This window comes from Silurus meridionalis, chromosome 8 (assembly GCF_014805685.1).
Source record: "Silurus meridionalis isolate SWU-2019-XX chromosome 8, ASM1480568v1, whole genome shotgun sequence".
NCBI classification, from domain to species: Eukaryota; Metazoa; Chordata; class Actinopteri; order Siluriformes; family Siluridae; genus Silurus; species Silurus meridionalis.
Genome location: NC_060891.1, coordinates 19102830 through 19125612, shown reverse-complemented (window position 1 = coordinate 19125612; position 22783 = coordinate 19102830). Strand labels below are relative to the sequence as shown.

The following is a 22783-nucleotide window of genomic DNA, read 5'->3' as shown; positions in this document are numbered from 1 at the left end:
TAAGCTGTGTGACAAGATAAATGTTTTCCTTTTTTTTTATGTATTCCAAGTCTCCAAACTAGCATTTGGTAAGCATGAACTTGCCACTTCTTTTTGCCACTCTTTTATAAAGCTTAACTTTGTGTTTGTAGATAAGGCTTGCAGTACTTAATTCTTGTTAGAGAGGTCTATAGGTCTTTAATTAGGTCTATTGTGGACAGCATCTATAGAATAAATAAATAAACAATGAATGAATACATACATAAATACATCCATATGTACACTTGAAGCATTATCTGTAGCATATATGAAATCCACTTTTACATTCATACACATTCACACCACGAGTTAAAAATGAATCAATCATCTGTCCTATAGACCACCCATTCATCTTTCTCAGGCAATCAGAGCAACTAGGAGAGGGTAATAGCCCATCTTCCCATCTCACTTTCTCCTTTTGGCCCTTTTCTTTGTCACTTCAAAAGAGCAGGAATGAACCATACAGCCTTGAGAGAAGTGTGCTATTGTTTAATTGGCCTTTTGAAATGGTGAGAACAAAAAACAACAACAAAAAAGAAAATGGTATTGCAGTCATGTGAAAGAGCTGGAGTGCTGCTGATGCTGGCACATGACTTGAAAAGTTGCCTCTCTCTCTCTCTCTCTCTCTCTCTCTCTCTCTCTCTATATATATATATATATATATATATATATATATATATATATACACACACACACACACACACACACACACACACACACACACACACACACACTAATGATATACATGTGTGATGCTTTGTGCTGTAAGGACCACCATGTGAAGATTTTGGCCCATGCTTTGAAGAGTGCTGTCCAGACAGCTGCTTCCTCACAGCACTAACAGGCCTCTGTAGAAAGAGGTGGATAGGTAGTCTTCTCTCTTTTCCCCCCTTTCTCAATGTGGGACGGAGCTCAATTAGCATTTCACAAGTCCCTTTTTCCTCTTTTTTGCCGCGACCTTCCCCGCGGAGTCCGTGCTTTTTTTCCCCCCTTACGCGCGCGGGGATTGTCCTGTTTGCGGCCCTCGGTGCGGTTGGCAGGGTGACAGTATTCGAGTGTGCAAACTTGCGCTATTGTCCGCGGGCCAGAAGGAGTCATGGAGACCCCGCTAATATGACACGGGAAAATGTTTGCTGATGGCAATTCTATGGGCTTTGTCTAACTCTTTCTCCTTCACGACGACTCGATTTAGGTCTCTAAATGTTTGCCTACAAATGCGGGGAGTGCTATCCAGGCTCCTCCGCCTTTGTCCGGCGAGGTTTGAATGAGTAATTCAGCTTTTGTGCGGCTCGATTGAGGGGGCAAACAGAAAGACAAGATTCTTGAGCGCTCAAGCCCCCTTTCCATGGTTATGCCCACCTTTTTAGGAACACCCCCCTCCTCCCCCTCCCTTCTCTTCTCTTCCCCTTCTTCAAAATCCAACTGTTTCTGACATCACTCTGAGGTGGAGAGGAGAGAGGGATAGATCGGAACAGTTGGCCCCGAAATCCTAAAAGGCGCGCTTTGTGCTTTTGCCCTGAAGCATGCCAGCACGGGGAACAGAGCGTTTGATGGTTTTAAGATGCCCATAAGAGGTTGCGCACCGGGCAACTTAAAAAAAAAAAAAAAAAAAGTATCCGAATAGTGTCTAAAAAGTATCCGAATAGAAAACATCAAAGAAAAAAATCGCAACTATTAGTCGCTTCATCTCTCGAGATTGCCATGGCAACAATATGCACGGGGAAAGAATGCGCTGGCGGGGAGCGCGCGAGCTCATTGGGGGGCATTGAGGGCGGATTGAGGTCGCTGATTGGCCCAAAACGAAGCACCATAACTACACGAAGTTTATATTCATTCAGCTTGTTCAAGTGGTTAAACTACTGCAGTTAGAGGGCAACCAAACCCGGACAGCGTTTCTGCACAAAAACAGTGAGTTCTGATCAAATAAGATTTCATTTATTTTTAAACTTTAGATCTATAAATTGGCATCTCTAAGAGCAAACATCATCTACTGGGCCTAATATTCTATAAACTGGGCACCATCAGACCCATATTCATCTTAACCTGCACTGCAAACTGTTTCACTAGGACGTGTGATGGTTCATTTCAGGAAATTGCTGATGCGGCAAAAAAAATCTTCAGAAAGATCCTCCAGGAAAGTTTTTTCTTTTTTGTATATGAAGTGAAATTGATTTGTTGTTGTTTTTTTAATGCAGATTGACCACTGAAAACGCGGGATGTCTTGAAAGCCAGGTTCTATCATAAAAATGGCAAGCTCTGACAGCGAAGTGAAAACCTTACTTAACTTTGTGAATTTGGCTTCAAGCGACATCAAGGCGGCTCTGGACAAATCGGCCCCCTGTCGACGCTCCGTGGACCACAGGAAGTACCTTCAGAAGCAGCTAAAGCGCTTCTCGCAGAAGTGCCCGAGGACGCCTCGGTGCCACGCGCACAGGATCAGCGATTCCGGTGCTGCAAAACTGATCGAGCGTGTTGAGTTTCCGCAGCAACGAGCTGAACAACATCTGAACGAGAAGCAATCTGCTCATACACGTGGAGAGGAGAACGCAGACGGAAACCCGAACACCGAGAACAGGAGCGCACCGGGTCATATTCCCATGCGCAAACGCCAGCTCCCTGCGTCCTTTTGGGAAGAACCGCGCTCATCTCACATCAGTTTTGAATACGCGTGGAAGAGCCACTCGAACGGGATTGTAGATTACGGATCATCAAAGACTGATCGAGAGAAAAGGACCTCAATTGAAGATGAACTGAAAACTAACTCGTGGATGCGGGTTCGGCGCGGATCTTCTGATCTGGAGCCTCTCAAGTTGGATCTGACTTCCACCAATGTGGCTGTGTGCGCGTACTGTCCGCTTCAATGCCACGGACACCGGCTCCTCCACAATCACTTCATAACGCCACATAGTGCATTCACTGAGCCAGGGCTCAGGTCTAAAATCCCCGCGACTGAACTGGACATGCTAAAAGTCAAAGATGGACTGAAACACCGTTCAACAACACACGTCGTGGTGAAGCCCATTCCAACGAAACCGGTTACCTCGTCCATTTTCAGTGTGTTCGGTTTTATTTAGAGGTCTGTGGAAATGCCTGAATATTCATTAGAACAAATAACAAAGACTACGAACTGTAAATACTTGATCATTTCAAGGGTTAAGTCTGTATTTGTCTTAATGTAAATACCGCAGATAGAAATCTCTTGGCCTGCCAATGACTTAATGAAGCACTTAAAGGGGGCAATAAATATGTAGCATGCTCAGAACAAAAATAAGCTATAATCTCATGTTACTGAGGCTGGGTTTAGTGTTTACCAAGATCGTTTAGAAACATTAACAATTTATAGGCTACTAACCTCGTTGGAATAGTGAGCTAAATACTGGGGGTTAAAGTATATAATCATTACGAGATTTATGGGTTTTTTTTCTGTAGAGGGAATGGGACATTTCTTAACACAAGCTCATTCCATACAGCGATAGTATACTACATGTAAACATTGATATAGTGAAAATGTTTAGAATTGGCTGCCAGCTACCTCAAATTATTAATTTTCAACAAACCAGCTTAAAAATATTATTTTAATACCAATGTTTTTTTTCACAGTTCATTGTTTGGCTTCATGTACATCCTCTTCACACATCTTACATTGTAGTCATGTTATACCTTACCAGCACAGAACTTCCACACAAATATATTCATATTAACATTTCAGAGCAAGCAGGCTTCTTTTCATTCCTCCTGTATAATTAATGCACTTCACTGAGAAAGAACATTTTGGCTTGAAGTAGGGCCTATGATATGATAAAAACTACCAACCCCTGACCACAGACGTATCACATGTTAAAAACAAAACTTTCAGTAAAGAAAATTTACATTACGTGTACATATTTCAGTCACAACCCACATGAAGCTTGTTCAGCTTCTCTGTTCCAGTGTAATGAGTACAAAGTATGTAAATAATTGTCACTTTGTGTTTGTTGTGGATAATGGTTACTTTCAATTGTATATTACACCATCATAAATTAGAAGTACCTAAAATGTTCTCTCTCTTCTCTTCTTATAAATAGATAAACTGTGCACAACCATGTAAAGGCATGATTGATACAAACTTCTCACAAAGTTGAATTAGAAATCTCAAGTAACTTGCAAATTATGTTTGAGTTCACCCGAGGTTAAGGACTGTATATTCAGTATTGCTGTCCTGTGAACAGTACAGATAGTGGAGCAATCTGCCTGGTAGTGGAAGAGTATTTAAAAATGTCAGTCTTTGGGCACCAACTTGCTCACGAACCTTCAGTCTGCACAGATGCATCAGTGGACGAGGAGATGCTGTGAAGATGTTTTATACAGGTCAGCACAATAATTGAATATGTTAAATGTTTTAATAATGCCAGGTCCATGTAAATGATAAGTAAAAATAATCGATATATAGTTTTTTAAAGAAAAGATAAATTACACTTTTACTTACATGCTTTTACCTTAATTGCAGCCCACTCTTCTTTGCTTTTTAATTGTTCAATGACTCTACAACACAATCGGACATTTCCAACATAATCTAGCAGCAAGCTGATCAAAGGTGCAGCCATATGGCTCACAGAGGAAATCCACTCACAAAACTGGAGGTGGGGCACAAAGAGAAGAAAAAAATATTTAGCTAGCAGAAGAATGAAATATATAAACTACTATGCACAATTGTATAGTAGTGTATGCATATTTGTTTAAAGTAATAACACAGAATTTATCACAGTAATATATATATATATATATATATATATATATATATATATATATATATATATATATAGACAAAATTGATCATGTAGATAATTTAATAAAACATTTTTTAAATAGTTTCTTAGCATTATTTTTTCAACATTAAGTACAGGAAGAAGTTAGTAGTGATTTATGGAGATTTTTTATTCTACTCATCAGTGATTTCAACTAAATTATCAGGAGAATTAAAATTGCCAGTTGAAGTTTCACTGCTTTTGCAAGTTTTCACATTAATTCATATAATCCCAATTAATAGCTACAAAGGCAAAATTTTAATTTTACCTGAAGATTTCTGATTGTTGATTCTGTACAAACTGTTTGCGATGGAAATATTTCTCCCATTATTGAGTGAGTCCTCTGGCCAGTGTCCTCACTTCTGCTTTGGCTTGAAGTTTGCCTGGTGTCTGTATGGTCACACCTGAAACACTCCTGTGCCTCACATCCATTGTCCAGCAAATACTGTAAAATCTCCATGCTATGGGTATACAACAGCACTCCTGGAAAATCAGTGGGATGAGCTGGTACATGAGCATTAACATCTGCACCATGTTTCACCAGTGTGGATATAGTCCTAAAACAGCCTTTGCGTAGGGCGACTAGAAGTGGGCTGAGGGGTCCAAGTTGGGGTTTGCACCAGCTTTGAGCAACAAGTCCACAACTCCTCCATTACCAGCTGTAACAGCACAGTACAGAGATGTGCTGCGGTGATCATGAAACATGGATGAGCGTTCACGGGACAGCATTGCGTTCACATCACAGCCTGACTTAATCAAAAATTTTACAACATTTTCCTTGTTGAACTCAGCTGCTAGATGAAGAGGAGTGATGCCACTTTGTCGTAACTTTGAACGGCTAGTGACAGGCAGCAGTAAGGACACAATCCTAGGAAAATTAAACAAGTAAAGTAATAGTTAGCCTTCACTGAATATCTAGTTATTCATCCTATGTGTTAGTATATAGGTATAATTAGTATATTTAGTATATTTATTAAGATTTGCAACTTTAAAACACTTGAGTAATAGGGTCATTCTTGGCAGCTGCATCCTAAAGCACATGTTTTGTTGCATCACCTGTCAAGGCAGGCACTGTTGAGATAAAGCACTTTGTCACACCACCTGCTCTTCTACTCAACCCCATCACACAAATGTTTTGCTCCCCCTAAAAAGGGGCCATGACATAAAGTCACGGTAGGGTTATGTCATACTGTTGACACAACACCTGTCACTAACAACAACTTCTACTCCAGTTGTATAGAAGCAGCTATTTTAAAAGCCATAGAATGGAGCACATTATTAATGTTAACATTTTTATGGGTAATAGACAGCTATTCGTATTTGGCAGATGATTGAGCTTACTCTTCATGGCCATGCTGGGCAGCAAAGTGCACAGGCAGAAGTCCAGTTTTGGAGCCTTTGTTTGCATCTGCATGGTGTCTGAGCAAAAACTCCACTGTGTCTGTATGGCCATGTTTACAGGCTTCACTTAGAGCCGTAGTCCCTTCACATGATTGTAGGTTCACACCAGCACCTTTGAAGATAGAAAACAGGTGTTCTCATGGACTTTAATGTTCCAATCAACATTATATAGATAAAATTTATTCCAAACAATGTAACAAAACTATTAAAATACAGAAAAATTGTATTTGTGTAACAAAATATCAATGATGTTCACTTCTTTGAGATCTAATGATCGTTAGTTATTAGAGTAAAACTGATATTACACTTATTACTGTATTATATATACAGCAAAAAGGGTATATAGGCAGGTCATAGCAATCTGATAAACCTTGGCAAACCATTGGACATCTGATAAACTGCATTTATATACACATACAAACAGATACATATATGTGTGTGTGTGTGTGTGTGTGTGTGTGTGTGTGTGTGTGTGTGTGTGTGTGTGTGTGTGTGTGTGTTTATAGTATAGTGACTATATTTTAAACAAAGTGTACCATAGGATAGTAAAAGTTTTTTTTACTCATATATCGCATGGTGCAAATCTTCTGCAGACACCCGATGTAACGTTTATACAAAATGCTCAATAGTTTTGAGCTTGATTTGAAAGTTTTGATTAGCTGATGTGTGCTGTATTCGTAGAAAAGGCTAGGAATCTTACGGTGCCACTGTCACCCACCTCAGCAAATTGAACACTAAATATGAATGTCCAAATCGATGGCATATTACATCTGCACTTTAAAACTGAAATACCTCCTGTTAGCCCTACCAGTGATGCTAAAGTATCCCCCCCTACCTTTACTAATGAGGAAGTTCACAATATTTGTCCGCCCATGCCGAGCTGCCTGTATGAGTGGCGTGATGCCATAAGCATTGGTGGCATCAATGACAGCTCTGGCTTGTAGGAGAATCTCACAGAGCTGTGTGTTTCCCCGTGTCGCTGCTTCATGGAGAGCGGTCCAGCCACGATGGCAGCGCTGGTTTACTGAACCTCCAAATGCCAGGATCACCTTCACTATATCAATGCTCTCTTTTTCACAAGCTGATAATAGAGACAGAAGACAAAAAAATTGGAAAAATTAATGGATTTAGTGTTGATTTGGATCCTCTTCTTGACAGAAAAAGGGTACCTACATAGTAATAAATATATTCTGGCTAATCACATGTATGTTAACATGAAACATGTCTAAATTTACAGCATTTACAATTCAAATCATATTGTCTGGTCTTCCTTTGAGACAATTCTTTGCACTACAAACAATTCACCAACTGATGAATATCTTTTGGAAGACTGATATCTATCCCTCCTGTACAGTTCCAGATACTTGTAGAATCTATGCTAAGTGACACTAAATCTATTCTGGTGAATCTTGTTGGACCAAGATCTTAGTAAGACACTTCTTTTTCACGCATTTGTAAATAGTACATGTGCAGTGTAAAGCACAAATTTCTGTTATAACTTTCTCACACCGTTTAACAATGCTTGTATACCAAACACACACACCTATAACACAAAATGTTGATGTTTATAGAATGAAACAGCTTTTACCTTTATAAAGTGGTGTCTCTTTGTTTTTATTGCTGATATCTGGGTCTGCACCTGCCTCCAGAAGACACCTCACACAGTCCAGGTGCTTCCCATTAGTTGCAATTAGAAGAGCAGTTTGCTCCTGGAGAGTGCGCTTATCTACTGAAGTGGGTTTACCTTATCAGGAAACACACACACACACACACACACACACACACACACACACACACACACACACACATACGTGGGTCATACTTTCCTTGTGAAGACCTTTCAGTTTATAAATGAAAGGCAAATAGTGTTGTAGTCAAATTCTAGTGAAATGCCCCCACCACTGACAGTCAAAACTATTTCCTAACCCCCAGCCCCCCAACACACAGAATACTATTCTGAGCTTAAACTTATCTACTTTATAAAGCAGATGATAACGGCAAAGACACAACAGTCGCTCAGCTTGCAGAGCAAGTTTATCTTTCCATGCAAAATTCATCAGAAACAATTATAGCAATAAACTCTGTTCCACTGCAATCTCAAGCCGCCTTCGCTTTCATAAGCTACGTCCGAGAGGCATAAACGTTTTTTTGAGATTTAACATTTCTTAAAATTTTTCATTCTTATTTCTTTAAAAGTCCTAAACATGTTTACCTTTAAGCAGAGCTTTTAAACAGGCAGCTTTCCCATGGTATGCTGCTTCATGTAGGGCTGTCCAGTCTTCTTCTGCACTGTGGGTTTTGATGCATGATATTGATGTTGCAAGTTCAGTCACTGTCTGTACATCACCTCTCCTTATTGCCAGCATTATGGGCTCACTGGAAAATGCAACATATGTCGATTGACTTTTGATGATTTCATGACATCATGACATATTAAGTAGTCTGAATTAAGAAATCTAATCGGGTATCACTGGAATGATCTAAAGTAAAGAGCTGTGATTTAAAGTGTCACCACAAGTCTATACTGGAAACCGGATAATGCACATTGTACATGGAGGCAAATAAAAACCATCTGCATTAAACAATAACCAAACACAAAGGACTCACTGTGATGGTGCTCCCGTGACGTCAGAGGGATCCTCGCACCGTGCGCCGCTGTCAGAACCCTGCCGCTGACTCTTCACTCCACTGGAACGGAACAATGAGAGATATTCGGTATAACTGAATCGAGTCATGTTCACGTAGAGCAAGCAATAGAGACAGAGAAATGCGAGAGAGAGAGAGAAAGAAGCGTGGACGGAGAGAAAGAGAGTGTTGGGGCTCAGCTGTTGCCGGAGGTAATTTTAGCCATTGTCATGTGGGGGGAGGCCGCTGAGGTTTACCATCTATGAGCAGCTCACACTATCAGAAATGACATCATGGCGTGGGCGTGGATTGTCCTCGTGTTTTGGTTTGTGTGTTGTGTCGGCGCAGGCTTAACTGATTACCACGGTGAGAAGGGTGAACCTTTGAGAAACTCACTGTCTTCCTCCTCCAGCTTTACTTGAATTACCTCTGCAGAAATTCAACAGTGTCGTGTGTGAATGGCACTAATGGCACGCATTTAATACCCTGGCTTCCTACGAATTCACTACAATAGTGAAAAGTATACGTGATCCAAAGTCATTTTTACCAGTGAAATGGAAACGAAACTAACCTGCACAATGAGGTTTTTAATATAATGACAAGAATAGATTTGTATTTGAGGTGATATTATTGTATATGGATTGCTGTGCAAAATGTGATATTATCATAATTCTTGGACAAATTGAAGAAAATGTAAAAGTAGAAGCTTAACTGAGATGAAGAGTTCTTGGCATTAGGGCAAAGTTATTTATGGTAAAAAAACAACAACAAACAACAAATATGTTCAATCCACTGAATTTGCCTTAAAAAAAATATAATAAGTAAATATTTGTAATTTAACAGTTCCCCAGTCCAATCCTTCAAGCATGTTGCATGTCATTTTAGGAAGTAGGCCAGCAGGCTGAGATAGGGCTGATAACAAATTGGCCTTCCCATAATTAGACCTCTGAAGATAGAACTTAACTGTCAAGAGACAAACTTCTAGCAAGTTTCCATATACAGTGGGTATAAAAAAGTCTACACACCCTTATGAAATTGCAGTGATTTTTTTTAATATAAAAGAAATAACAAGATAAATATCAAATGCCACTTTCTACATCTTTAAGATGAAAAAAAAATGTATATCCACTGTACAGTGTGTAATCAGAAACACTGCATTAACACATTAACACATTAATCCATGTTTTGGGTGCAGTGATTGTCATAAAAATCTAGCATTGGAAGAGCTAGGATCTTTTTTGAGAGTAAAAAACAATACCATTCTAAAAGCCATACCATGTCATTTACAGCATCCCAAGTTGATCTAGCGGAGAAGGGGGGATTATTTGGAAATGCAGCACACTTTCTTACGAACACGTCGGATGGTTGTTTAGATAATTTAATCCATTAGATAAAATCTTATATGGGAACTTTTGTAATGTAATGCCATAGATTATCATCTGTCATAAATCATTTGTAATGTTTGTGGTTTGTTTAAGCCAATCAGTTCTATTGCACTGCATGCATACAAGACAGTATGTAGCTGACTCTAGAGCTGACAAATACAGCATGAGAAAAGATAGCAAGCCACTGCACACAGTATTGTGTGTTAGAGCATGAAACAAGTACCACCACTAATAGCAGACGAAAGATAATTTTTACAAATCTCTGTACTCACGTTGGTCTCATCCAGTTCTTCTGTCTAAATGTGTGCATCTGAGAACCCACTTTCACTCCCTTTTTGAGTTGACAACCAAAAGCTGCCCTGCCTGAGCTACAAATACCTTTTAAGGACATGCTGAATGTTGCTTAGGCTCATTTGTCTCTGCACTACAACCCATGCACTTAACCGTGTAAAACTAAATAAAGAGGCAAAGCTGAACAGTGTGGTTATTATTAGATGAATGGAATAAGGCATGGCTGCTGGTTTTCTGCAGAATATGCATAATATCAATCATTAATCAAGCTTTAACATGTCAGTAGCTGAACGTGTTATATTGTATTGCTCAGTGAAATATTAAATGATTGCAAGCACATACTGACTTCCCAAACAGAGTTTATTCTCAGTGTTCCTGGAGGAACCAGTTACTGAAGTTGAACGAACTCAATCATGTATTGAGAAGGGGAAGTGGTAGCTCAGTGGTTAAGATGTTGGACAGTGGAGTTGAAATCCCACCCGCTGGGCCGTTAGCAAGGCCGTTAACCCTTAACCGCTCAACTGTCCAAATGAGGTAACTGTAGACTTATCTGGAAAAGAACCAAATGCCATTAAAGTTTAAGAATAATCCACAATTCAACAATATCCAGCCAGTGGGGAACCATTTACACTTGTGCATTAGGTAAATGGTGGGTAGGTGAGTGACAAATTTCAAATAGTGAGTGATAAAGTGTTTTCTATGGCAAAATAGATCTCAACTAAAATGAACTGGTCACATTTTAAAGGGAGTAGTAGTTTCTTCACAGCAGAATGCCGGATAAGGTATTGAGAGAAGGCCTCAGGGTTGTTGCTGTGGCAATGGGAAAACGCTCCCCCTCTCACTTTCCACGGTCTCTTGGCAACAGTGCAACACAAGATCAGATGGACACAAAACCCGGAAAGGATACAAACTTCTCGAGAGACCTCAAACAAATTGAACTATAAGGATCGTGGACTATATTTTTCTAATCTAATTTAACAACTAAAAAAAGCAGGCTGGCTACCTCAGCAAAAATGGATACACTCTCTCTCCCTTTGCTGGATAAGGATGACCCGCGTTTTCAACTGAAAATGGAAAACAGGCTGAAAAGTATTTTTGTAACACAGCTGGAAGAGCAGGGGTATGATTTTTTGTGCATGTATTCTTTAAAGCTAAAATGAACAAAGTGGAAAAAAACTACTTGCATGTAGTTTAGTTGTCGTAAACACACAGCTGGGTATTCAGTTAGTAGCAAATATCTTTGCAACAGAATTACCACAGAAATGCATGTAGCTAATTTGCATAATAGTTGTTTTCTTACATAGTTTTCCTCATAGCAAAGAAGAGGGAGAGAATGTGAAACTCATCCCCATCATAACAGAGGTATGCATGTTTACACCACCTCTTTAGTAGACAGTGAACTCTGGGTTTGCATGCCATTCACACTTTGTTGTGCTGATCTCATGCTTTTAGATCTATGTACTGAGCTTTTACATTATTACTAAACTGTAGAAGTGACATCAGGTGATCAAAATGTGAATACCTAGAGACCTAGAGACAGGTGAGAGGAATCGCAGGAATTTCCTCTCATTCATCTTGAACTAATTAATCTGTGAAGCATAAAGTGTCTCTAATAGTAATTGTATTGGAGTAAAGATATGCAAATATATACAAAATATGCATTAACGTGTTATATAAAAGTTATATGAGTTATATAACAAATAGATTATAACTATAAGCTATATAAGCATATTTATATAGAATACACTGTAGCTTATAAATAAATATAATTAAAAACACTGATTGATTAATTGCTCATATGTTCATATCAAAACACATTGCATTGTTTTCTTTATTTTTATTATTGAATTTATTACACCTCTAAACATTGTGACATCCCAATGATGACATATAAGTAACATTAAAATAGATCATTCTAAATACTTCTACTTAAATGTCCTGAGAAAAAAAACATATTTACAAGCTGGTAAGTTGAATTTAGTCTTAAATGAGGTTGAATCATAGCAACACCTACGGTATGCTATTTTTGTTTGATATTTTTGGCTGCAGTGGAATAGAGTTTGCCCTATTAAACAAATAGGTGCGCAATGATGGATCTGATTGACATTTTGTTTGAAAGTTTCTGCATGGCTATTTTGAGCAAACAGCAATATTTACAAAATTGTCATGATAGCACATGTTGAAAACATACTTCTGCAGACTCTAACCTTGAGTGCTAATGTGCAGTCATCTAACAGAATCCTGAAAACAAGTGTCAACACTCTCCAAAAGACATTGATACTGAGGACACAGGTGCAGCTGGATGATGTAAACAGGCAGCTAATGCAGAAACGACTCCAGTTCAAAGATCGAATGCAGGCTCTGGAACAGAGAAGGGCAGCACTACTGGAAAAACAGGAAGAAGTAAGTTGCCAAGTAAATTCATACTTTTTCATACTTAGATGTAACTACTTGTTTTATCTGATGAGGTTTCTGCTATCACGAGGTTATTTACTGCAAATCAGTACATTATTAATGGTGGTCACATTTTTTAAATATAAAATATCTACACCAGCCGAACCTTAGAAAAGAATAATTAAATTAGGAATTGCATCTCTTTCACAGACAAAAGAAAAAGCAATGAAGTTTGAAAGGTTTGTGGAGGATAATGAGGTAAAGCGGCGACGTGCCCTGAAGAAATTCCAGCTAGAGAAAAAAGAGAATGAGCTCAGAGAGGAAGAGAAATCCAACCTACAAAAAGAACTTGAGCAACTTCAAATCAGGTAAGATCAAGTAAAAAATATATCATTTCTGTCTATTATTGTCTCATATTAGTACTTATTTATACAACATATTGTTACATGTCATTTCTTTCCCTATCCACAGGCATCAACAACTAAAAGAACGTGTTGATAAATATAAGATTTATGAAGAGTATATGGTGAAGATTCTGGAATTACTTCCAGAAAGTAAAAAATGTAGGTTAGATTTCAATACAGATGTGACCCTTGTACAACAATGAACCTGCTTTAGACTTTCGTGCTCATGAGAAATGAGAACTTGCATGTTGTTATTTGCAGCTTATTCAGAGAATGGCTCAGATTCTTTGGTGATGCCCATCATCAGACGCCACGAAACCCTGTCCATCACTCAGCAGGACTTGTTGCAACGTCTCAGCAGCCTTTCAGAGGAACTAGACCAGGGCCGATGCAACCTGGACTCAATTACACTGGAGCACAATACAAGCAAACTTGTATGTCGCATATAATTATAAGAGCAAGTGTAATTTGTGATAATGGTTACTTTTAAATGTAGTATATCACATAACTTTATGGCCTCAGATGAATTTACAATATATTTTATTTCCGGAGATAGATGTCTACTAAGGAACTGTCAGAACAGCAGAGCCAATGGGAACAAATACGAGAAATCAACAAACAACTGGAGATGACCCTGTACACTCAGCATGATCAGTCCAGAGACCAGGTGTGATATCTAATGTATAATTTCTGCAGTACAATTCATTAAAATGTATTGTAACACAGACTTATAAATATGCAGATAAAGGTTTGTATCTTGTCTAATATAAAGCTTTGTTCCTTGTGTTTGGATAGATTGAGGAGATTGGGACTATTTTGCTAGCGGTGAAAAATCTGGCGCAGCAATGCCACCAGCAACACTATGGACCTTTAAATGAGATGGACTTGCTGACCATGATGGACATGATAAAGGTATCAGAAATACCTAGAAAACAATGTGCAAATGAGATATCCACCTGGCCAATGACATGATTTGTATTGCGGTAAAACCCAAAAAACGAAGTCTGTTCATAATTGTTTCTGCAGGAGTTCATTCTGGAGACAATGGATACAGAGAAAAGAGCAATGCAACAGCAGATAAGAGACTCCAGCACTTCAGAAGTGATGAAAAGGAGCAGACACAGAGGAAGAAAAGGAACAGCAATAACTGTAAACACGTCCAGAAATGTTAACCTACAGAGCAATAGCAAAACCAGCGAAAATGAACTCCTTAGCTCCTCCAAGACAATGCAATAAAACACTATTCATAACACAAACTATTGTGAGATAATATACAATCGCTTCATCAATATATTGTTTTTTTAGACAGTACATTTTCAGCAAAAATAAATTCAATTTAATTCATTTAATTTTTATTTGTATAGCGCTTTTAACAATGAACATTGTCTCAAAGTGGCTTTACACAGATAATGTGGTGATTAAAAGTGAACATGTTCTTTATAAGCTTAAGTTTGTCCCTGATGAGTGAGCCGGTGGCGACTGTGGCAAGGAAAAACTCCCTGAGATGGCATAAGGAAGAAACCTTGAGAGGAACCAGACTCAAGAGAGAAACCATCCTCATCTGGGTTGCACCGAATGTCCATTTATAGCAGATATGTTTAAAATGAAAAAGAAATGTTTGTAAAGAAAACACATTTTGCACAGCGATTAGAAGCATGATTATGTTCCAGCTGGACATTCTTTAGTGTTCAAAGAATACACCTGCATTTTTCTAACAAACATGATAACTATGATAACTTTCATGCCTTCCTTTAAAGACAACAGGACTAGAGCAAAGGTAAAAATGTAGTCCTTAGCACAAAACATGACCAATCCCTTGATTTATTTACTAACATGTAAACTATAAAATAGGTTGCTTGTTAGTTTCAGTTACAGAATAGTTTCAACTGAGATTTAAGAGGTTTAATTTTATAATAAAAATCCTAATTAATGTTTCCCCTTTCACTGGTAATTACAATATTTGTAACAATGTACAACTTAAAAAAAATGTAGAATGGCACAAATCGAAATGTCCAATTTGCTTTATGTTCAAGTAAAGCATAAGTGGGTTATGGCGCCCCCTGCCAGGCCACAGAGTAAATTAAAATTAAAAACGAAAGATAATTATACATACATAAACATACAAAAATTAAATAGAAAAAAATAAAATTAGAAAGAAATAAAAATGAAAGCGCAGTTAAATCTACACTTTGCGTTTTTATATTGAATCACTTTGTCCTTTAAAAGCGTACTGCCTCTTTAAGAGAAGCACGCGCTTAAACATCCTGGTGGTGGCCAGATCTTCTAAAAACACTGCTCGCGCGGATGGACGCAGTTACTAGACGCCCTCGGCTCGTGGCGTGCAGGTTGTTTTGCGTCATCACGGAAGCTACCATTTGTTTTCTGTCACGCTCGACTTTCAGACCTTCATCCTGCGCTTTTTCTTTGCGGGTGAATTCGCTTCCATTGTACTTAGGTCTAAAAACTCTACAGTGTGAGCGTTTAAACGGAAATGTATGCTGGATGAAATCAAGGAACGACTCGCACTCGTCGACAAAACCCAGATGTTGAATTCGGCGACCGAATACAATCAGAATTTCCGTGAGGGTCTCGCGCAATGTGTGACGTCAATTAAGAGGTGTTGCAGTCCCAACCCCCCCGTCCGCAGGTTCAGATGGACACGTCCAAATTGGTCTCTATCAAGGAGGCAACTTCAGTTCAGACACTGGAAGCGTCAGAAGATCAAAAACACCAGGTATATATAGAGATCTTGAATTATCCATAGATATAATACTTGTCTCCATGTCAATCTATTTCTTGTGTCTTCCAGGACATCTGCCAGCAGTTTGGGTTCATCCGCAGAGTAAAAGGAGATGGGAATTGTTTTTACAGGGCTCTCTGCTTTACACTTGTAGAAAGTTTACTGTACAGCGAACACACGCACCCTATAGAAAGGTACATGCCACTCATACTCTATATTTCTTTGGAACTATATTAACCAATAACGTCTATATTCTCTTTATTTCTCAGATTCAGGGAGAAGCTAATGAGAAGTCAGGAAGTGCTGCTCTCAGCTGGCTTTGATGAAGGTGCATTTGAAGGTTTACTCAACGCAGTAAGTGCATACGATCAAAACACCTTATTATCTACAGTGTATCAATAGATTCTTTGTTTTATTTTCTTTGATATTTTTTGTTTTGTAACAGGGATCCTGTAGAATGACAGTGTAGAGTCTGAACACTACACTACAGGATCCCTGGTACAAACCAAAACAAACAAAAATAAAACAAAGAATCTATTGCTATTATTTTTGTAAGTTTAACAGAGTACTGGATCGACTCGAAACAGATGCCTGTGAAGAAACGCTGTTAGACCTATTTAATGACCAGGATACCTCCGACTGCATGGTGCAGTATCTGAGGCTGCTCACTTCTGCACACCTACAATGCCGAGCAGATTTTTTCCAAAACTTTGTGGAGGCCCCAAATTTTAAAGTTTACTGTACTCAGGTGAGCTCTATCACTATCACACCTCCTACAGTTATCAGATGAGATTTCCCATGCAATGATGGACTTGTGTTTTCTTAGGAAGTGGAAGCCATGTCAATGGAATGTGATCATGTGGAGATCCTGGCGTTATCTGAGGAGTTGGATGTTAGTTTGTGTATTATATCCATGGAGGGGAGTGATGGCCATCTTACGTACCACACCATTCCTGAGGGATCTCAACCGTTCTTGTATCTTCTTTACAAGACGTCTCATTATGACATTCTTTACAAGCACAGAGATCACTGGAAATAATGCTTGGACCCAACAGGCTGGAACAATTTATGGATGACCAACATTTTGCACAAGCCAATGTTTTTTTTTTAAATCATGTAAATGGCCAAAAATAATCTTTACACTTTTCTGTTAAGGTTGACAAATGTAATAGGAAAATGCATAGACAGTTCATGTATCTTGCCATTTTGTATAAAAGAATTACATCAACCTTTACATTAAAATATGACTAGATCTGCTGTTTTCATTTTCGTTTCTTCTGTTTGCTTTTGTCTTTTTCTTTCGTCACACTGATGAGAGCTGTTTCTTGTGTCAACATGAGCTCTGGCAGATGAAGTTTCCCCATCTGAGTAGGGTATTTAGTCTTCATGTAGATTTTGAAGACTGGCTGGGACAGCAGGTGCTTCAGGTGTTTCTTTAAGCCTTTCACATGTTTCTGTTGCTCTGTTTCATCCTCTTCATCCCTGCCTCCTCCTGCAAGGTATAAATCACATTATTACCTGGTAACAGAGACCTATAATCAACACAACAATGTAGAATACTTTTACAGCTCAATAATACACACCCAAAAGCATGTCATCATCAAGGTCTATGTCCATTTCCTCTGCCGCTTGTCTAAACCAGGAATTGTGCTGCTTTTGTCGGCTGTTGTAGAATTCAATCTTTTCTATTTTTCTTGCCACATCGACACGTTCCTGTAGAAGTGAAGGATGGTTACCTACAACTTAGGTCAGTTTTATTTCCTAGTCAAGTTCTAAAAAGCTGAATTAAAAACATTCTAATTGTTTCTCAATACATGTAATTACTCGCTTCACAGATCCACAAGTACACGGAGATTTCATTAAACCATTTTCCCTTTACAGATAGAAGGCAATATTTATACCTTAATGGCAGTCATGCATTTGTTCTGAACTGGAAACATCGGAAGATCCTCATCCTTGCCCAGCGTCCTATAGATTTTCTTATAGTTCATCATATCATCTGGACCAATCAGAAGCAAACTGAGACCCTCTTTTGCAGCACGAGCAGTACGCCCACTCCGATGGACATACGTCTCAGAAGTGCGGGGGACCTTTATTCCAGAATCACACAAATATTCAAGTAGGCCACAAATTTCAAAAGATATAAAGAATCAATTGCAAGTGATGGTTACCTGATAGTGGATGACATGCTGGACATCTGGAATGTCCAGCCCTCGAGCAGCAACATCCGTTGTGAGAAGGACACAGCTATATTTGAATAGACAATTTTAAGTCCACAATTTAAAAAGGTCTTAATATGAGTCTGAAAAAAAGATTCTAATGTACAAAGTGAAGAACATTTAAAATTGTATTAAAAGAAATAAAAAAAATACTACATTGTACCAAACACTATGAATCGGCTGAAAGTATTGGAAATAATTCCTACATATAGAAAGAAGTGATTGTCTCTCACCTCTCCCTCTCTGCAAATCTCTCCAAGTTTTTCAGTCGCTGTTTCTGATGCATGTTAGCATGCAGTGGCAGTGGGGTGCAGTCCAAAATAGTTAGCAGAGAATTAAGCCTCTTGATGCAGTCGATGCTGTTGGCAAACACCATAGTGCGCCCAGGGTACTGCAGCAGGAAGTAGTAGAGGTAATAATCTTTCTCCTCCGCGACACACTGGATCCTGGTTTCAGTCAGCGTCTCCACTGTGGCTTCTTTCCTGCTGAGGTCGATCACTTTAGGCTTGCCTTTGATCCCTACTTTTTCCATTAGCAGCTCCAGTTTGCCGCTGCTCCAGCTTCTTTCCTTTCTTGTGTAGCACTCGAGAAGGGAGGCTGTGGATCATGGTCAGTGTGGCGGAGAACACAAAGGTCTGTCTCTTCGGGTTGAACTGGGATGTGCTGAGCATTTCCAGTAGATTCTCAAGCTCAGCAAAATGACCTTTTTCAACCATGCGATCAGCTTCGTCAATGACCAAACACCTGAGGAGATCATTAAGCGCATGTTATACTTCTGTTCTATACTTGAATAGTTATAGTTTAATAAGAGTCACTGTCACTGACCATTTAAATGAGCAGTTACAGGGCTGTATTATCTTTTAATTGGGTAGCAAAAGATACACAATAATAATTTAAGGCAAATGAATGCAACAGGAGTAGTGAAATTGAAACACTGGCATTACCTGAGCTGCTTTAGGTTGCACAGATGAGGATGTTTATCCTGAATCATCTCCCACAGACGCCCCGGTGTTGCGATAACAATCTCTGGCCTGCGTTTTAACATCCTGTCTTGTTTCTGCGGTGCCATCCCGCCCACCAAAAGAGCAGTCCTAATATCTGTGTAAAGAGATCACAATCAGTACAGTCTCCTACACATGAAGCAAACCATTGTAACAACTTGCACTACCACAGACCTGTAAACTGTGCTACAGCATCAATATGATGCTTGACTTGCACTGCTAGTTCTCTGGTCGGAGTAAGAACAAGTCCAAGCAAAGGCTGTTTTCTGTCGTCTTTTTCTTCTTTCTTTGTTGTAAAGCTCTTGCCTTGGAGTGCATCTTCCTCATCGCCTGGTACGTCATCTTCATCTTGACAATGACGGTCATCAGCGGAACCGCAATCGTCATCCTCCTTTTCACCACTCACGATACCTTCATCCTCTGTAGGATTCGTTTCATCTCGTTCATCATTTAAAACTGTGACTGAAGGCAAGTAAATGCTATGCACCTCTGCAACAGAATCAGACTGTTCCTCACTGGCGTTTTTACTGTCAAGGGTTTCCTTCCACGCTAATATACTGTGGATGATCGGAATTCCAAAAGCCAAAGTCTTTCCACTTCCTGCAGAGCAACGACAAAAGTTTAAGTTCAATATAGACATCAGTACTACAGGTGACATTATTTAATGCTGTCTTGGTCATATAGGATTCCAAGTTCCTGAGCCTAATAACCTTCAGCTGTTTCAATTGTAATTATAGTTTATGTAAAAATATACACGTTTATAAAAAAGAGCTTCATCAAATGTAGATGCAAATGCACTTTACTTTCTCTTTATCAACACTAAAAAGCAAATGAAAGCTTCTAATTTCCTCCCATGCACTTGTAATGTTACCTGTTTCTGCTGCACCAAGAATGTCCAGGTGATCTCGAATTGCCGGAGGAAGAGCAAGAGCTTGAATTGGTGTAGGTGCAGAAAATCCAAGTTTGCTCAGTGCCTTTAGCACAGGCTCTGGTACATAGAGATCTTTCCATGCCGATACATCGGCGTCCTGACCTGCTGGTTTCGACAAATCCGCCCAGTTCTTGGATTTACTTTTAGATGGAACCAGAACAACATTAGCAGGGTCTACTTTATTATCAGTCAATGATTTTTCTGTAGCTTTCTTTTTCCTTCTCTTCTTTTTTTTCTTCTTGGTCTTTTGTGTTGTCTCTGCAGGAAGCTCAGTGTACTCATCAGAGTCTTGTAGTGTTTCACTCTCTCCTTCATCAGCCAAACTCTCCATGTGTTCACGCTCATCATCAGTGAGCTCATCATCACTCTTATACTGCTTCGTTTTCTTTTTTCTCTTCTTCGCAGGACACTCTTTGGATGACAGATGTTTCATTTCGTCCTGATCTTCCTCTAAAGCATGTTCCTCCACCTCAGTGGCTTTCCTCTTCTTTTTTTTCTTCTTTTTGTCCTCCAAGAGCCCAGGGATGACTCCGGCCTTTTTAGAGTCAACCAGGGAATAATTTGAGAGTTCCTCAAAACACACCACTTCTCCCAAGGTCTCATGTGCAAAAATGCTAGGATCGAGCTCCACGGCCTTCCATTTGCCCTTTACTAGGATCCCTCTTTTGGAAGGTCCAAAGCGCTTTGTCGCCTTCACGCCTTTGGTCTTCATCGTTCTTTATCTGAAGAAATGAGAGCAGCAACAGAAAGAACTGTTAGATGAGAAAAAAAAAACAACTCAATAAACTACGTATTGTTGTTGGTATAACTAAACTAGTTTTGCTTTTGAGGATTTCCAAACCAGTCTTAGCTTGCTAGTTACCTAAACAGTGTTCACTATGACCCTTTGATGAATCAAGGAACAAACATTGTAATCAAAAACTGATAAGCTACAAAACTTTACCCATGTGATTGTCATATAGGTTTCTCAATACATTAGACTCAGATGTCTAGGTCTAGATTTCAGATGGCGTTCATAGGCTAATACTAACACAGTATTTAATCACGTGCGTTCTTAAAACCTTGATGTTTAACACAAAGCAGAATTCCAAAATGAGTTATGTCTTAAAGAAAGACATATAATACTCACCAAAATGCTCACTTTTGTAATAAGCTATAACACAGAAAGCTATTCCTCGTGCACATGCGCTACACGAGGGCGCTTGCTGTAGCAATGGCGACAGGGGTCGAGGTTGCCAGGTCTTCACGAAAAACGCTTCTGATGTTCTCCCAAAAATGTCAAGTCAAAAGTTTGAACATACCATCCCTTTCAGTGTTTTTCATTTATGTATTTTTTAGTATATATTCATCATATGTACAATAATAGTGAATACATCCAAACTATGAATAAATTGGAATTATGTAAGAAACCAAAACGTGCTAAATAAAACAATGTTTTTTTTTATTTTCGATTCTTCAAAGTAGCCTCCTCTTAGTAGTGACCTGGAATGGTTTTACAACAATCTTGATGAGTTCCCAGAGGTGTTGAGAGTTTGTTGGCTGCTTTTCCTTCACTCTCCAATCCAGCTCACCCCAAACCATCTCAACTGGATTATATCATGTGCTTATGGAGGCCAGTTCATCTGATGCAACATGGCCAAAAAACACTAAAGGAGAAGGTCTTGTCCAAACATACTGCATATGAACTGTATGTATACGTTTTTCTAAAAACTAAAGGCGTAAATAGATGCTGTGTGCAGCAAAACTACATTTTTTTTCCAGTCATATATTTCTGTCACACACCTCTTATCATAAAACATTAACTTCTAGTCCATTTTGGGAAGGGACAAGGAAACACAAAAATCCCTCATATGTACATGTTAAGATCAAAATTGAATGAGCAAAGCTATGCAGTTATGGTGTATAAGTAATATCTCTATAGACATTATTCTTAGTTTATCTAACAATTAATAAATTAGATTACATTTATAAATATCATTATGTAATGGGATGTTCAACAAGCACATTTTGATGTAAAGGCCAGGTGTCAAAACATTTGGCTATATTGTTTTGAAAAAAATTAAGCATAAATATTTTTGCACCAATAAAATAGACTATAACTGCTAAAGATGTCAAATATAGACTACTTATGAAAGGTTTCCTTATAAATCATCACCATATCTCACATCATACAGACTATGAGAAACTTGGTCAGTATCAGCAATCTTACCATACTCTCATTCATTTTCAGTAACCACTTATCCTGTTCAGGGTTACAGTGAGTCTGGAGCTGAGGGGAGGAAAACCACAGAGGAAACCCAGAAAACAGGCACAGGGACATTAACCTAGAATCAGTATCAAACTGTGAACCTTGTAACTTTGCAGTTGCATTGCTACACACTGTTCCACTGTCCACATACTTCAGCTAGTATAACTTTGTTTACACAATGTGTATCACGATAAAAACAGGTTCTGAATATACAAATCATTTGTCACATAAATGTAAGGTAACATTTCCTATATATAAAATCACCAAATAAATAGGATCTACATCAAAACATGTTTCACAGAAAAGAATGAATGAACCACTATTTTTTTATGAAAGTGATGA

General features: G+C 38.8%; 5 protein-coding genes across 5 annotated transcripts; 3 read left to right on the top strand and 2 right to left on the bottom strand.

The window, feature by feature from the left end:
- The first annotated feature begins 1410 nt into the window (after positions 1–1410).
- On the top strand, positions 1411–3442 carry LOC124390525 (protein FAM181A-like). Its single transcript, XM_046856524.1, has 2 exons — positions 1411–1926; positions 2214–3442. The coding sequence occupies exon 2, from the start codon at positions 2265–2267 to the stop codon at positions 3090–3092; it is 828 nt and encodes a 275-aa protein (XP_046712480.1). The 5' UTR covers positions 1411–1926; positions 2214–2264; the 3' UTR covers positions 3093–3442.
- Positions 3443–3579: 137 nt separating this feature from the next.
- asb2b (ankyrin repeat and SOCS box containing 2b) lies at positions 3580–10640 on the bottom strand. Its single transcript, XM_046856522.1, is given in 10 exon segments — positions 3580–4344; positions 4484–4631; positions 5071–5399; positions 5402–5670; positions 6144–6315; positions 7039–7284; positions 7792–7947; positions 8416–8579; positions 8811–8891; positions 10486–10640. Coding segments are annotated over 10 exon segments (1851 nt in total). The 5' UTR covers positions 10605–10640; the 3' UTR covers positions 3580–4177.
- A 671-nt stretch (positions 10641–11311) lies between these two features.
- On the top strand, positions 11312–14651 carry si:ch1073-416d2.4 (coiled-coil domain-containing protein 42 homolog). The gene is made up of 9 exons (XM_046856523.1): positions 11312–11624; positions 11809–11866; positions 12731–12907; positions 13109–13266; positions 13370–13461; positions 13564–13736; positions 13859–13969; positions 14098–14214; positions 14329–14651. The coding sequence occupies exons 1-9, from the start codon at positions 11518–11520 to the stop codon at positions 14536–14538; spliced, it is 1203 nt and encodes a 400-aa protein (XP_046712479.1). The 5' UTR covers positions 11312–11517; the 3' UTR covers positions 14539–14651.
- A 912-nt stretch (positions 14652–15563) lies between these two features.
- Positions 15564–17299, top strand: LOC124390405 (ubiquitin thioesterase OTUB2-like). Its single transcript, XM_046856313.1, has 5 exons — positions 15564–16036; positions 16112–16236; positions 16312–16396; positions 16599–16790; positions 16869–17299. Exons 1-5 carry the CDS (start codon positions 15956–15958, stop codon positions 17079–17081), a joined length of 696 nt encoding a protein of 231 aa, XP_046712269.1. The 5' UTR covers positions 15564–15955; the 3' UTR covers positions 17082–17299.
- On the bottom strand, positions 17079–21735 carry ddx24 (DEAD (Asp-Glu-Ala-Asp) box helicase 24). The gene is given in 10 exon segments (XM_046856311.1): positions 17079–17534; positions 17626–17755; positions 17944–18132; positions 18214–18289; positions 18495–18815; positions 18817–19005; positions 19206–19359; positions 19437–19862; positions 20134–20915; positions 21323–21735. Coding segments are annotated over 9 exon segments (2487 nt in total). The 5' UTR covers positions 20906–20915; positions 21323–21735; the 3' UTR covers positions 17079–17304.
- Between the last annotated feature and the right edge of the window lie 1048 nt (positions 21736–22783).